Source organism: Cercospora kikuchii (assembly GCF_019650295.1).
Source record: "Cercospora kikuchii DNA, contig_00009, whole genome shotgun sequence".
Taxonomy (NCBI): domain Eukaryota; kingdom Fungi; phylum Ascomycota; class Dothideomycetes; order Mycosphaerellales; family Mycosphaerellaceae; genus Cercospora; species Cercospora kikuchii.
In genome coordinates, this window is record NW_025408590.1 from 1,376,903 (window position 1) to 1,392,862 (window position 15,960).

At 54.3% G+C, this 15,960-nt stretch overlaps 6 protein-coding genes across 6 annotated transcripts; 5 read left to right on the forward strand and 1 right to left on the reverse strand.

Annotated features, from left to right (window-relative positions):
* Positions 1 to 1,728: 1,728 nt before the first annotated feature.
* CKM354_001265600 (uncharacterized protein) lies at positions 1,729 to 2,896 on the forward strand (the record flags this gene model as incomplete). The annotated part of the gene is made up of 2 exons (XM_044808179.1): positions 1,729 to 2,749; positions 2,808 to 2,896. 2 exons carry the CDS (start codon positions 1,729 to 1,731, stop codon positions 2,894 to 2,896), a joined length of 1,110 nt encoding a protein of 369 aa, XP_044664114.1.
* Positions 2,897 to 2,990: 94 nt separating this feature from the next.
* Positions 2,991 to 5,540, reverse strand: CKM354_001265700 (uncharacterized protein; the record flags this gene model as incomplete). Its single annotated transcript, XM_044808180.1, has 3 exons — positions 2,991 to 5,257; positions 5,311 to 5,359; positions 5,457 to 5,540. The coding sequence occupies 3 exons, from the start codon at positions 5,538 to 5,540 to the stop codon at positions 2,991 to 2,993; spliced, it is 2,400 nt and encodes a 799-aa protein (XP_044664115.1).
* Positions 5,541 to 6,140: 600 nt separating this feature from the next.
* Positions 6,141 to 7,059, forward strand: CKM354_001265800 (uncharacterized protein; the record flags this gene model as incomplete). Its single annotated transcript, XM_044808181.1, has 4 exons — positions 6,141 to 6,298; positions 6,353 to 6,545; positions 6,601 to 6,863; positions 6,915 to 7,059. The coding sequence occupies 4 exons, from the start codon at positions 6,141 to 6,143 to the stop codon at positions 7,057 to 7,059; spliced, it is 759 nt and encodes a 252-aa protein (XP_044664116.1).
* Positions 7,060 to 7,645: 586 nt separating this feature from the next.
* On the forward strand, positions 7,646 to 9,255 carry CKM354_001265900 (uncharacterized protein; the record flags this gene model as incomplete). Its single annotated transcript, XM_044808182.1, has 2 exons — positions 7,646 to 8,106; positions 8,157 to 9,255. 2 exons carry the CDS (start codon positions 7,646 to 7,648, stop codon positions 9,253 to 9,255), a joined length of 1,560 nt encoding a protein of 519 aa, XP_044664117.1.
* A 480-nt stretch (positions 9,256 to 9,735) lies between these two features.
* Positions 9,736 to 12,249, forward strand: CKM354_001266000 (uncharacterized protein; the record flags this gene model as incomplete). The annotated part of the gene is made up of 1 exon (XM_044808183.1): positions 9,736 to 12,249. One exon carries the CDS (start codon positions 9,736 to 9,738, stop codon positions 12,247 to 12,249), a length of 2,514 nt encoding a protein of 837 aa, XP_044664118.1.
* A 293-nt stretch (positions 12,250 to 12,542) lies between these two features.
* On the forward strand, positions 12,543 to 15,959 carry CKM354_001266100 (mismatch repair protein MSH3; the record flags this gene model as incomplete). Its single annotated transcript, XM_044808184.1, has 1 exon — positions 12,543 to 15,959. One exon carries the CDS (start codon positions 12,543 to 12,545, stop codon positions 15,957 to 15,959), a length of 3,417 nt encoding a protein of 1,138 aa, XP_044664119.1.
* Position 15,960: the final 1 nt, after the last annotated feature.

Here is a 15,960-nt window from a genome sequence, read left to right on the forward strand (position 1 = left end):
CTTTCGCACAAAGGCAGACAGCTGTTCCCCCGATATTGTTACCCTTCTCGTCTACTCCAGGTGAGTCCTGAGTAGTGGCCGCACCGCCGATGCCGTTACATGCTTGTTGAATCCAGTCTTTGACTTTCTGATAATCACAGATTTCGTTGCAGGTATAGTCGAAGTCTGGGAGCTGTTTTGTCAGATTTGTCATTTGTTGTCAAGGAGTGGTGTTCTTACATCCTGGCTTGTTGTCTCCGCGAGCGTAGGATAGAGGTAGGGAGGCCAGTAGGGCCGTAGTTAGGAGGAGCTCTGTCTAGGGTCAGTGACAAGAGGCCACTATGGCAGCTACGATGCTTACTCATCGTGTCTCCTATGCTGATGCTATTGTAGAAGAATTTGTTCTATCGACCACAGAGACGATAGCATGAACGTCCTTCCACTCATGGTACATTGGACTCTCTATATATTGGGGACCCTCTTTGGCTAGATCTCGAGCACATACCAACACGAAGGAAAGTTCACTCGCCTCGTTGGCCTTACTGTAAGTAGGATATGAATGCGATAAGACTGCTCCAGCTAAAGACAATAGCAGTGCGTCTCGAGCATCCCGGTAATTGCCCGCACGCGCGCAGCTTAGGGCCGAGACGAAAGAGCGCGGCAATATGATAGGCCTCGCCAAGACGTCGGCAGTGGTTGCGAGCTATATGTCTATGTTCGCGAGCGTTTGATGAACACGAGAGCGCCAATGATCCGATTTCTAACATGCCGACGATTTTGGTTTTAGCTTCTTGATCTGCTGGCATCTGCGAATCGCACTTGACTCGTTCGTGGACCTGGGCCGGAATAATTTCACGTCGTTGTGTCTCATTGATCGCCCGAGATGAATTACCTCTGAATATCTGATCAGCGACAACGACTGCCGGCGTCTAATCGTTCGGCTTGAAAGCTGCTCAACAACAGGAAGCTCTCGCCGCGGTCGAGGCTTCCACACGTAAGGAACAGCGGAGACCCTTCGTACTCGAGCTAGCATTGAATCGTCCCTACTACGACCAGACTGTTCAAGAACATGATCCAGCGGCAGTCTTACTTCGGCGGTGAGTTTGAGTTGTTGGAATCATTGAATATTTTAGTATTGTGTTGGAGCTGACTAGCACCGCCCTTGACTGGTGCACGACGCATGCGAGTTGTGCATTGAACTCCAAGCTTTGCAGGCTTCGTTGTGCCTGAAGCCAAAGCAGCGTAGTCAGAGATGTAGCACTTGCTCATTGATAGTTCATACATTTGCATTGGAAGTAACGATCAATGTATGCTCCTTCGTCAACTTCTTCGATGTCCGTTCTTGAGACCAAGGTAGCATTCGGGCCGTGCTGCAACGTTGTAAGACGTAAAGAAACACCGGCACCGAATGGCTTCATTTGTGCTTCTGTGCAACTTATCCTGACGTCCATCGTCCATTCAGCTCCAAATATTGGAGTTGTCGTGATGCCCCAACGTGGGGTCCACAGTCCCGTCTGGACAGTTTCCCAATGCTCAATGATGTCACCCACATCTTCATGCGTAACACAACATTTGGAGCTCCCCGCCGTATGATTGACTTCTGCACGAGCACCTAGACCTTTCAATAATTCTCTCGAGCAAAAGATCTCCCGCAGACACAAATCATCAAGGTGCATATTTCTATACAAGCACTTACCTCTTCGAGTAAATTGATCGAAAACAGCGACCAATCAACCCTCAGCAGCCAATATGTCTGAACCAAAAATCCCCCAGAAAATGAAGGCGATCCAAGTCGTAGAATTCAAAAAACCATACGAGATCCGGGAAGTCGACGTACCAAGTAATCTTGAAGAACACGACCTCCTTGTCAAAGTCGCCGTAGCATCAAACTGCCACACGGATTCCATGGTCTCACAAGGCATTTTCGGCGCCCCTCTCCCTCAAACAGCTTCCCACGAAGGAGGTGGCACAGTCGTGAAAGTCGGCTCCGAAGCCTCCAAGAAAGGCTTCAAAGTCGGAGATCGAGTAATGGTCGGACTTCCTCTTCATCCTTGTGGCTCGTGCGGAGATTGTCTTGGACCTGAGAATCAGCAGCAATATTGTACGAAGATTGAGGGGCATGTGGGTGTGACGACGAATGGGTGTTTTGCGGACTATGTGAGAGCAGATTCAAGGAATACGACGAAGTTGCCGGATGAGGTAAGCTTTATGAGTGCTGCGCCGCTGGCTTGTGCTGGGAGAACGGTGTGGAGGAGTGTGCTCAAGAGTGGCCTGAAGTCAGGAGAGTGGATCTGTTTCGTCGGTTCAGGTGGTGGGTTGGGGCACCTTGGTGTGCAATTTGCGAAAGCTTCGGGGTTGAAGGTGATCGGAGTGGACGCCAGAGATGAAGGCTTGGAGTTGACGAAGCACTACGGCGCCGATGTCGTCGTGGACGCCAGGAAAGGCAAAGATGCGGTTGTCAAAGAAGTGCAGGCGGTCACGAAAGGCCAGGGAGCAGACGCGAGTGTTACTCTGTCCGACCATAAAGACGCCGCAGGCATTGCCTGCGCAGCCACAAAGATGCACGGCACAATGGTACAGATCGCCCAGCCGGACAACATCGAGATCCCCTTTCCTGAGATCATCTTCCGAGATATCAGGATCGTCGGATCTCTGATTTCGAGTGCGGAGGAGTCGAAGGGCATGCTGGACGTGATTGCAAAGCACGGCGTGACCGTGACGACCGAGAAGTTCTACGGCCTGGAGAGTATTTTCGACCTGGTGAAGCTAGGTAAGTCGAGCTCCGTTCATAATAAACGCTCGCGAAGCACATGCTGACTGCCACACAGTGCACGGAGGTAAGCTGAAGGGCAAAGCAATCATTGTGGTCGACAACGAGCAGATCGAGCACGAGAAGAGCATTGGTGCGAAGTTCTAAACGTTAGATCAGCAGAGATAAGACGTGTGGAAATTTGAGATGGGCAGACCAATCCGGTCGTTTCAGTCGGGTTCTTCGTAACGTAACGGCATGCCTATGCGAGGAACTCCCCATCCACCAGAGTCTCCCAAGGTTTGTTCTCGTCCCAGACAGTCTGCATCAGGCGGCGTGCGTGCCCGACATGTGACATGCCCCACCCCTCCACGGCTTCCAGGCGAGCCATGAAAGCTTGCCGCTGATCCTCTCGTTGCGCTTCACAGCCTGCACTGAACATCGGGAACAGCAGACATGATTCCGCAGAGCTTCCCCTTCTGATCCTTTGCAGCAACTCAAGAACATTCTCCACACATTCTTGCACCTCCGGATCAGAAGAGGGTAATGCGAGCACGCGACGAGCGAGATGAATCCTACCAGCCCAGTGGTACGCCTCGTTCGTCGCGTAGATCTCGGCCACATCTTGATCATTGTGAGAGTCGCCGGCGTCGGGGCTTCCAGGCTTGCTGTGCATACAACCTCGGAACACCATGCGCGCACTCGCATTCAAACGTTGCTTGAGATCCTCGGCGGCCTGCCTTAGATCCGACGTGGGGCTCCAGCCAGCCTTGACTTGATTTGTAACAGGGTCAATCCTCTGGCTGTCGCATTGTGCTGAAAGTTCCGCGACTTGAGCTAGCAGTGCTATGCATCGCCCAGAGAAACCAAAGAAGCAGTCGATCTGGTAGATTTCCTCATTATCGCGGTTGACTAGCCACAGTCCTCCTCCGTCCTCGAGGTACGCTCCAAAGAGAGGTTGCTGATGTCTGTTCGACAAGCTGCCGAAAACGTCTAGGTACGCAAACCAACGGGACAGAAAGAAGATAGCCTTGTCACGAGCGCCGTCTGCTTTTTGCGCAAGATGGTGTAGACCACCCTTAGCGATGATCAGACGCCGTGCCATTTGCAGATGATGCTGCCACGGAATTCGAATAGATGAGGTGTTCGGCGTGATAATCTCCAAGCTCGCCAGCGTAATCGCAGCTGCGAGCGGGGCTAGCGAAGAGGGATCAGTCGGGTCATGCACGCCTGGCGATGAAGGTTCATCGAGAGCTTGCCGAAGTGCAGGCAGCACATCTGACATCCAACCAGCGATACGGTTCGCGGGCTCAGCGTGGCCCAGCAATCTTGCTCTGTGAGAAGCAGAGAATGCGAGGAGTAGATGCAAGAGTTGAGCGTTTCGTACCGCCATCTGCGGGAGAACGACGCGAAAGGGATTTTCGGGACAATCGTGAGGTACCATGACACGGCCCGTGTGATTGATGAAGTGATGAAAATATAGCAAGTTCATCTGGTTGTTCGTGAGTTCGTCGGGCAGCGGATCAAAGCGGCGCGGGATCTTGACGGGCACCGGATTCTGGTAATATCCTCCAGGCTCGAATGCGATCTGACTCGCCTCGACATCGTTGCTCGAATGACTGGCTTCCGAGACTGCAGTGCTTGTTCGTCGCAAATCAGGCGACCGCGGGAATATGACATTCTGATCGTCGTTGTGAGGCACGTCATGGTCAGGCAAGCCGTGATCATATCCAAAGATGCGATACCCATGGCTTTCATTGCGTCTGGCCTTTGGACGATCGACATCCTCGGCAGGGTCTGATAACAACGATTTCACGGATAGACGGCGAAGATCAGGTGGATCCTGCACCTGGAGGGCTGCGGGATGCGGCGGATATGGCGAGCCCGAGTTCAGACTTGAGCTCGGTGTCGCTGGTGTGTTGACGATGCTGCCAATACTGTGGGGAGTATGCGGCATGTGATACGATGCCGGCGACAAGTCCGGCTGCATAGGCGTGTACGGTGCGAACCTGGGCGTGGTGCTTGGTCGTGATGCGGAAGTGCCGTTCAGCTTCAATCGCTTGGCGCCGTGCTGCGGCGACCAGTGGAATTCCTCTGGGCTCGCGCCCGCGCCTACTGGGGCAGAGGTCGGCGACTGTTGCTCGTTGGGTGCAGGCTGCTGCGAAGGACTGCCATGTTGCGGCACGAAGGGCTGTGAAGCTGATGAGCCTGGCCGAATAGCAGATCCATAGGGCTGCTGCTGACTATACTCCAGGCGGGGATCAATGGCGGAAGGCGGTGCTTGCGACGCAGTGTCCGATGCCGAGAAGAGGGTGTAAGGAACCAGTGGGACTGGTCTGGGAGCAGTCGCAATGTGTTGGGCAGAGAAAACATGTTCTTGCCCGACGCCGCCGAGGCCGCGGGGCTGCTGCGAAGACGAATGTGGTGTTGTCACGAAGGTGAAGCTGCCACTCTCTGCTGAAGCGCCGTCCCTGCCGCCCTTCGATCTGCCTCCCCAGTTGAGGCGGATGCTATAGTCGCATGTTTCGCCTGGTGATGGCCGTCAGTCTCTAGAGTGCAGAACGACAGCCCGCACTACCCACCGTGCTTTTGACAGTTTGCGCACTGCGGCCGAGCTTCATCACACTTCACCTACCGCCGCGATGTGAGCTCAGATGCCCGAGAATGGTGTCCCACTACTACAAGCTGATATGGACATCTAGCGCGCAGCGTCGCGATATGCACTCACTTTTCTCGCCTTGCACGGCCAGCAGCCGGTGCGCGAACGCTTCTTAGGCTCTGCATCCGAGGCCGACTTTTTCGGTCGTGGCATGTCTGCGAACTACGCCGATGCGCTTCGCATTCGCCCGCTGCGGCGGAGGCGGTCGTGGTCCAGTCGCGCGCTGCGGATCGCATGCATTGTCGGTGCTGTGCTGCTGCTGGGGAGCCGCTCCCAAGGTTCGAAACGCGTGTCTGCGCTCGTCGACGGTCGTGGTCGTAGGCAGGTTCGATCAGCGTGGGCGCTCAAGCGACGCAGGGCTGCAGGTGCAGCATGTGCAGTCAGCTTTCCGGCCCCGCTGCTGTTCCAAGCAAAGCAAAGCACACCCATCTCTTGGTGCTCCGGCTCCGCTGCACCACTTCATCCGCGCACACATGCATTCGCGCCTGCGCCTTCGTGCTCGATGGCCTGCGGGCTCTGCATCGACAAGGTATGCGGAAAATGTCAGGACGGAGTTGCCCGCTCCGCACGATGACACACCGTCAATGCAGCGGCCACGTTCGAAACACGTGCGGAGCGTGCGCCCACTATGGCTAGAGGCAAAGTGCCGCCGATGATGTAACAGTATGCTGACACCAGCCTCCAAAACTCTCGATTCCTGCAACTTCACTCTTGACTATTGCTGGCGTCGACGTTGAAAGATAGCAGACGACCATGGCACCGCCGACTCAGCTCGCCGACGAGCTTCTCCGCCGCCATCCGCTGCAGCGTATGCAAGCTCCAGGCAGAGGAGCATCCGCCATCCTCCACGTGTTGGGCTTGAGCTCCTTTGCATTCTCGTTCAACCACCTCGTGGTGAATCCTAATCCTGTGTACGATTTGAGGTGGCAATATGACGAGAAAATCCAGTGCTAATGTAAAGGCAGAAATGATTCGTATGGGTGGCATATGCAATTTCTTACCATCATTGGTTTGTCACTGGCCACAGCAACATTCGCGTGCGGCCTGCTTGCCGATGTAACCCTCTCGCGACGCCTATTCCAAGTGAAGAATACTCTCAGCGTAGCCAGCGCACCAATGGAGTGTTTGATCAGCTTATTGTATTGGGGACTTCGAGCAGTGGGTAGCAAAGGGTTGATGATATGTGCAAATTGATGTCTGACAGGTCTTCTAGATCGATCCTAAGCTTGTACTACCAGACTGGGCCCCTCCACTCGGCTTTGGGGCAGACCTCTCCTTCCATGCCGTGCCTGCAATCGCCCTCGCTGTGGACCTCCTCTTCTTCTCGCCTCCCTGGACAATAGCCTTTCTCCCAGCTCTAGGCCTCAGTGGCGCCATCGCATTTGGATACTGGTTTTGGATCGAGCGATGCTACCAGTTCAATAATTTCTATCCCTACCCTATTTTTGATTTGCTCAGCACGCCGCAACGTATTGGGTATGAGTAGCATTCTCCAGACACGAATTTCAGTCACTGATATGAGTCCAGTCTCTTCGCTGCTTCCGCATTTCTCATGACACTGTCGACTTCGGTCTTAATCTGGCTTTATGCTGTCATCAATGGCAGAGACGTGTCGGGTCTCTCCAGCAACAACGTTCAACGATCAAGAAGTGGCAACGTCAAAGGGAAGTGAAATGGCTCCAACGTGGCGCACAGGACCGATTGTCGTCGCACATGAGGATCGAACCGGATGAAGCAGTAAGCACATCCGCCAATACTGGACATGATTGGGTAACTGGCGGGCTGTGTACCACAAGTTGCGCGAGTCGTATGAGCATCCTTGATTGAGCTCGAGCTTGAGGTAACGAGCCTTGGTGGTCTTTTTCTGGCTTCGACAACTGTATGTAGGTCGAGAAGCGCTCCTACCACGGTGCGGCTTCACTCTCACTACACGTGGTGTAATGGTGAAACACCCCTCAGCGGTACGGCGCCATTGATGCCTCACATCCCCTGCATCCTTTTGTTCGCTCTCTCCAACATATGCGCCGCCACGCAGGACGCTATCACATTATACCTCTACCGTCTTCATGTACTCTGCTCTACTGAGTCTCAATTACTCTCAGCGCACGCACGGATGCGGTTCCCTGCACGATGACGCACGAGGCGGTGCTCTGTGGCGGTGCGATGCATTGGAGGAACGCGACGCGTCGAACAACACAGCGTCGCGAAGTTGCCCTTACCTCGCCCTCGTGTGACTGCCGGCGAGCATCCGAGCAAAGATGCTCGAGATGACTCTGCCGTCGTCGCCTCCATTGTTACCTCAAACCAGCTTCAATGAGCCACCATCGTCGCCTCCACTGCCGCCGACCAGATCCTCCTCTTCCAAACTTCCCGTGCTTGGAAAGCGGCAGCTCTACGAATATGACAGCAACATTTCGAGCGATCCGTTATTCTCGGACGACACATCGGGAAACGAAGATGCAATGAGTTATCAACGACCGAAACGAAAACGCATGATCAAAGGGAAATGGTGGGAGTTGGCTGAGCGACGAAAGGCGGATAACGATGCGACGCCCAAACAGAAACATTACACTAGGAACGTGGATAGTGGAGTATGGATGGGTAGCGATGGCAGTGAAGAGCACGTCGAGCACGATCTTAGTTTCCTTGGCACATCAAGCGTAATGGGTGTGCAAAATCGACCACGCGCCATACAATTAGTGCCAGCGACGACGCAAAGGTGTGCTTCCAAGATGTCATGATGCGTTCGATCACTAACGTCCGCAGCAGACAGACTCCACGAACGCTCGCCGAGGATATCGTCACGAGATGTGTGGAGGATGGGAAAGACAGGGTGGACCTATCGCAACTGGGTCTCACTGAGCTGGCTCCGTCGACTCTCAAACCGCTGCATGAGCTCATCCGGCAACCGACATTCGACGTGTCCATGCCTCCTTCTGACGATGAGCTGGGACCGTTGACACCCGATCTTCAACTGTTTCTCGCCACCAATAACCTTACCTCCCTGCCCGATGAGCTATTCAATCTGCAGAATCTGACTGTGCTCAGCGTCCGCAATAATGCGTTGACTGAGCTGCCTTCCGCCATCAGCCGGCTGAAAAGGTTACAGGAACTGAACATCGGAAACAATGCTCTTCACTGGCTGCCCTGGGAGTTGCTCGATGTCTTACAGTCGCGGCATGTCCGAACCATACTGCATCCGAATCCTTTCATGGAGCCTTCGCCCGAAGATCTGGACAATGAAGCTACTTTCCAGTCGATGCAGCAATCTTCGGTTCATGCGCAGCTGCAGCAGAGCGCAAACCTCCCATCTGCTGCTGAAACTATCCGAGAGCCACCATCCAGCGAGGGAGGCACCTCTGATCTGCAAACACAGCTCAGTTTGCGATTACAGCTGGGCCATGCTCTTCGTAAGCAAAGTGCCGAGCCAAACGAGTCGAATGGTCTGAAAAGCAATGCATATGAGGAACTGATCTTCCTGGCGTCCTCTACCATTCGCTATACCGACACCGATGGACACCTCCCAGTGGCCCGATCTTCCCCACTTCATTCGACTACACCAGTGCCTTCATTGCTAGAGGTATCCTTGCGGAGCGTGCGCCAGAACTACAGCCTTACTCAAATTCCGGAAACTCTGCCGGACCGGGTCCAATCAATACTAAAAGTCGCATCGGAAGCACCAGAGGACCAAGTCTGCAGCACTTGTGCAAATGGCTACATCCTACCCCGAGCTGAATGGGTAGAGTATTGGTATCGAGGTCTGAATGCGAAGGTGGAACTCACATCAGACTCTGTACTGCCATTCCGCCGGCGAGTGTGCAGTTGGAAGTGTGCGACTCCCACACAAATAGGATCTTTCAGAGTATGAGTAAGTGTTCGATGCTAGCACGAACTACTCAACGTGCCAAAAATGTTGATCTCCCAAGTCATCGCCCTTTCCAGCCCCGTCGCAACGCGTCTGAAGTATGACCATCCCAGCAAACTCTCACATGATAAACAAAGCTCCTTGCCACGGCCCAGGACGATGCCGTAAACATGCGAGCCAGGCTACGACACCGTTCATGCGCGCAAACCTGGGTTTTGCTTCAGAACAGGAGAACAGCCCACGCCTGATTGCGACAGCGAGTGTCGCCAGAGCGCGTGCAGCGTAGCGCGTGCAGACGCGCCAAAGAATAAGCTCTTTTTAAGCTCTTTTTAGCGCGCCCGACTCGCGTAAAGCACCATTTCGACTTTGACTTGAACCTCGACCTCACCAACTTCGTCGACTTCGCCGCATTCTTTACAGCGTCATTCTTCGCATTCCGCTGAATGCTGGATCGTACGCGTGTCTGGCGAAGGTGGCGTCAACATGCGGTTCACAGTCCACATAATGCCGCCGCCGCGAAGGCAGCGGCCGCCAGACACCATTGACAATACCCCACTAGCACTGGAAACCTCGACTCCGCCTGCGACTGCTCCAGTAACGCCGCTGGTCGCACTCGAGAAGCTTGCTGTTCCGGTCGAACCGACTTCTACCTTTGCGTCGCTATGGAAAGAGAGTGAACAACGCTTTCGAAGTTTAAGGAAAGACGGCATGGCCGGCATGTACTTCAGCCACCTGCAAAACCTCGAAGGGGGAAAGATCACCATGACGGACACGATTGAGAGCATGTATGAGGAAGGCACACCAGCTTCGGAACGACAGCTTTTCATCTACACGGACTACATCGATCGGCCCAGTGCAGTCTCTGGGAGCACGGGAATGCAGCCCCACAGACACAAGAAGCGACCCCCGGCGGACGCGAGCAATGCACAGCAAGCAACTTCTAAACGCCGTCGCATGGAGAGCACTTATCGCGGTGCGCCGCTGAAGCAAGGCGACGCAGAGACTGCAAATTCGTCACGTGGAGCAGGGGACGAGGATGTGCTTGAAGCGGGGGCGAAGTCTACAGCTCATGTCCCTGACCAGCCTCGAACCGAAATTGCCAACAACACAGGATCGAGCGGGACCGTTGAACAGGAACGTGAGGATGCGACACAGCAAAGTAGCCTTGATTCCACACAGAGGTCTCCCCTCTCACCACAGAGCCCTGTTTCTAAACCTGTTGCGAAGCAGACTCCGTCGCAAAATGCCTTTCACAAACTCGAACGGCGGCAGCATGCGTCGGGGAAAGGGCGTCCCAAGAGTACCTGGTCGCCCGCTGAGGACAAGATCCTCAAACAGGGCATGCGAGGTAATTGGAATTCAATGCGCATCTCCCAAGCACTTGCCAGCTTTGGTCGAAGTGATAGCGCAGTACGAGGAAGGATAAAATTGCTTTTGGCAAAGGAACCATCGCTCCGTGGCAGCACGCAAAGCCGAGACGTTACGCCACGTTGGAATTCCAGCCCCCCTCTAGCCACGGGAAGCACTGTCGTCCCTTCGAGCCCGTGCGAAGCCAATGCCATTCCAGCGCCGACATCGACTCCTAACATCATCGCCTACGTGCAGCTGCCCGATCCGATTGCACCGGTAGAAGATGGCCCGCAAATCGCTGCGCAGATTGTGCCCGAAAGCCAACTCGTTTCCGGTCAGATTGCTACTCCGCCCACCTCCAATTCGTCAGAGAAGAGTGGGAAGCTGCGAGCACCAGCCCACCGGATGTCCAATGCTTCGCGCCTTCGCAAGTCTCGGAACCATGCGCAATCTGCACGAACATTAAAGGTATCTGGCGCAGGATCGGTCGATGCTAATGGACCTTCCGTAATCAAATGTACACCTGAGCAGGTATCTAAGCCCGTTGCCACCAGTAGCCGATCTCTCGAGAACTCCGAATGTGCAGAGCGAAGCTCAGCGATCGCAGGATTGTCCCGTCACTCGGACGGTGGAGACCTTGAGACACGAGATGGCAGCAGGCGTGAAGTCTCAGTCACGCACGCTGAGACGCTCGCGAACCATATATCAGCTTCCCAACCCAAACCTGATGTTACCATTCCGCCACGCAAGCAGGGTGGTGCGACTCAGCGTCGCAAGGACAAGGCGCGATGGCGAGAAGCACTGGCGCTCGCGAAAGGCCAGAGAGCTGAAGCCGAACACATCTTCATGATGAATCTCAACAAGGAAGCGATGCTTGAAGCAGTCTCTGTTGAGGACGAAGCAGAAATTCAGCGCCTCAAAGCGCAGCGCCGGCGCCTAGAGCGTGAACTCGCAATTCAAAAGGGCGTTGCACCACCCAAAAGGCGCGTGCCACCGTCGTTTTCCAGTGCTCAGGATTCTCGGCCGCATGTTGAAGAAGAAGCAGACGAGGTGGTGATCCGAGAAGACGGCTGGTCCACGGATGAGGAAGAGAATGGGCCGGAGATGCCGGATGATGTTGAGGACAGTGATGTGTACGATGAATCCGCGTCGATTTCTGCCGTGGATGACGAATTTGAAGTAGTCGACGTGGACGTGAAAGGTGTGGAAGGACCGCGAATCACGGAGTTGACTCCCACGCCTCCTCCGTCAATTGTTGTAGCCGAAGAACACGACAAACCCGAGTCGAAGAGGAGCAAGACGAAGACGGCGAAAAGCTTCGCCACGAAAGCGGAGCATGCTCAAGCTCAAGACACTTCGCGGCCTTCGACCACGCCTGCAGACGCAAAAATTGCTGCACCCAAGCCAACGATGAGCCGCAAAGCCACCGCTTCTCGAAAGGCCAGCATTCCCGCGTCAGACGTCGCCGCAAGGAGTAGGGCGTCAAGTGAGCTGTCAAGGAACCCGCCGAACACGCCTCATCGGAAGCTCACACATGACCAGGTGGTGGCTGCGCATCTGGCAGAGTGTAAACGGAAGGAAGCACTTTGGTTGAATGATGATGATGACGGTGACAGTGATGATGATTCTGATGCAAGCAGCTCTTGATGAACAACTGTGTTATCTTCCGGTCAGGCGTATTACTCTGTAGATGTAGCCCTGTAGAAATAGCTCTGACGATATTCGAATGAACATCACGTTCCTCTATGGACATCCTGCACGCTCTTCTTCGTGATCTTCCTGCCGTACATGGAGTCTGCTTGTGGAGTGCTTGCCGGACGCGAAGCAGGAACGCGCCGCGTCTCATTCGACCGGGGGATGCGTCGATTTGACTTCAACGTCATCAAACATTAAGTCGGTGCGGACACGCGAATCTGTCGAACATCGGAACGACAACGACAATGGGCACTGCACGGCCACCACCGACTCTCACCCAGAGATCATCACAGGTCAAGCAATCGTCGATATCCAGCTTTTTCACCCCGCAAGCTCCGTCTCAGAAGCCCAAGGTCAAGGACATTCCCGCGCCGCAGCCAACCGCCACTCCGGCTAGGAAGAATGCAGATAGGGAGGATGACTTGTTCGTTACTGACGACGAATCGCACGAACCTCGAAGAGCATCCACGTCGTCGAAACGAGCCTTAGAAGACGACGATGACGAAGGGCCTGCCACGAAGCGGCGAAGGGCACAATCCAATGGCGAGGCGGAGGGCGAGGACCTCGCTGCTGGTCCAACACGGAAAGATAGTACGACGAAACCGAAGGCAGCTCAGCGGACATCCAAGTATACCTTCTCCAGCTCGAACGAACCTGCTCAGGTTCCTGACCCGGACGAAGCAGACGATGAGGAGACCCGTCGGATGAAAGCGCGTCTGCATCAGAAATTCGTGAAGAAGCTCGGGCGGCCGGACAGCCTGGCGAATATCAGACGGCGGAGTGGCGTCATTGACGAAGAGGCAGTAGCAGCAGAGGACGATCCACCTGATGAAGAGGAGGAGGAAATAGCAGCGCCGAAGAAAGGCGGAAAAGGTGGAGCCAGGAAGATTCCAGCCTCGAGGAAGGGCAAGCTCACGCCTCTCGACCAAAAGGTCGTAGACTTGAAGCGAAAATATCCAGATGTGCTTCTGGTTGTCGAAGTGGGCTACAAGTACAGGCTTTATGGCGAGGATGCTCGAGTAGCAGCTAAGGTTCTGTCGGTGGTGTGCATTCCGGGCAAAATGCGCTTCGACGAACACCCATCCGAAGCACATATGACGAGATTTGCTGGCGCGAGCTTTCCTACGCACCGGCTGCACGTACATGTGAAGCGACTGATCAATGCTGGGCACAAGGTAGGCATAGTGAGACAGCTTGAGACGGCCGCTTTAAAAGCTGCAGGAGCCAACAAAAGCAAGCTGTTCGAACGCGATCTGACGAATTTGTACACGAAAGCGACGTACGTCGATGATGAGGAGGGACTAGACACAAGTCTCGCAGGTGCTGAAGGGGGCGCTCCTGCATCCGGTCATCTTTTGTGTCTGACAGAAAGCTATCCAAAAGGTAACGGCTCGGATGAGAAGGTTCAGATCGGTCTCATTGCCGTCCAGCCTGCGACTGGCGAGATCGTGTACGATGACTTCGAAGATGGCTGGATGCGAAGTGAACTCGAGACCCGCCTCCTACACATCTCTCCAGCCGAATTTGTGATAGTCGGAGAGGTCTCCAAAGCGACTAAGAAATTGGTTCAACATCTGTCAGGCGGCGATGATGCTCGACTGGAGTGGAAGGACAAGCCGAAGACCATGGCTGCTCAAGCTTACAGTCACATCACAAACTTCTACGCCGACAAAATGAAGGAAGGAGAGGCAAGCTCGTCACAAGTGCAATCATCGCAAGACACTGGAACTCTTCTGGATAAGGTGCACAAGCTGTCAGAAAACGCGACAATCTGCTTGTCGGCTATGATCACGCATCTTACAGACTACGGTCTACAGCATGTATTTGATCTCACAAAAAGCTTTCAATCCTTCAGCGCCAGATCGCACATGTTGCTCAATGGCAACACGTTGACGAGTCTGGAGATCTATCGCAATCAAACCGATCAGGCGGAGAAGGGTTCTCTGTTCTGGACGCTGAACCATACCTCGACTCGGTTCGGGCAGCGCTTGCTTCGCAAATGGGTCGGCAGACCGCTGCTTGATCATACGAGACTTGACGAACGAGTCGCGGCAGTCGAAGAGCTGAAGGAGGGCGCGGGCCAAGCAGGGGTCGAACGCATTAAGCAACTTCTCAGTAAGACAAGGGCGGATCTCGAGCGAACATTGATCCGCATCTACTACAAAAAGTGTTCTCGCTCAGAATTGTTGCAATTCCTACAAACACTCCAAGGTGTAGCGCAGGAGTATCACTTTGTCAAATCGGCCGCGGATGCAGGCTTTCAGTCAAGCATGATCAACGAAGCTATTGCTGCATTGCCCTTGATCTCCGACGATGTGCTCGACTATCTCGGGCGTATGAACCTACAGGCGGCCAAGGACAACGATAAGTACAACTTCTTCCGTGACGAGCACGAGACAGAAGACATCACAGATCACAAATGCGGCATCGTGGCGGTCGAGCATGATCTCAACGAGTTCAAAGCGACCGCAACAAGCTTGCTCAAACGCAGAGTACCAGTAAGCTACGTGACGGTCGCGGAGATCGACTACCTTATCGAGCTTGACAATACGCAACTCAAGAATGTGCCCGCCACCTGGACCAAGATATCGAGCACGAAAAAAGTCAGTCGCTTTCATCCTCCTGAAGTCGTGAAGCTGCTTCGAGAGCGCGATCAGCACAAAGAGAGCCTATCCAATGCTTGCGACGCCGCTTTTGCGTCTCTTCTAGCAGAGATTGGCCGCAAGTATGAAGCATTTCGCGAATGCATTCAGTCATTGGCATTGCTTGACTGTCTCCTCTCATTGGCCTCGGTGGCACAACAGCCAGGCTACTGCAAGCCTGCCTTTACGGACAAACCTGGCATCTCTATATCAGCGGGTCGCCATCCCATGGTGGAGCAGTTGCTGCTGGACAATTTCGTGCCAAATTCCGTTGATCTCGCTGGCGACGCGACACGTGCACTGCTCATCACAGGTCCAAACATGGGTGGCAAGTCTTCATATGTTCGATCTGTGGCCTTGATCGCGATTATGGCCCAGATCGGTTCATACGTGCCAGCAGATACTTGTGAGCTCGGTCTGCTCGATGCTGTCTTCACTCGTATGGGAGCCGGCGACAATATGATGAAAGGCGAATCAACTTTCATGGTCGAGGTTGGAGAGACAAGCGATATCCTCAAGCAGGCCACACCGAGAAGTCTGGTCATACTCGATGAGCTGGGACGAGGCACTAGCACTCATGATGGGGTTGCCATCGCACAGAGTGTCCTGCACCACATGGTCACTGTCCAGAAAAGCTTGACTCTGTTCATCACGCATTACCAGTCTCTGGCGCGAGTTGCTGACACTGTCGCGGACTACGAAAGTGGAGCGAAACCGCTTCGAAATGTGCACATGCAGTTTCGCGAAAACGACAGCGAGTCTGCAGCCGGAGAGAAAGATATCACGTTCTTGTACGAGGTCGGAGAAGGGGTTGCACATCGCAGCTATGGTTTGAACGTTGCTCGACTTGCTGGGCTCCCCAGGAGCTTGCTGGAAGAGGCAGCTAGACGCAGTCGGGCAATGGAGGAGGAAGAAGGTCGTCGTCGCATGACATATCTTGCGAAAGCAATGTCTATGGTCATGCAGGATGGCTCTGGAACCGCGCTCGACAGGTTGGTGACCGGCGTCGAGCAGTTGTAGA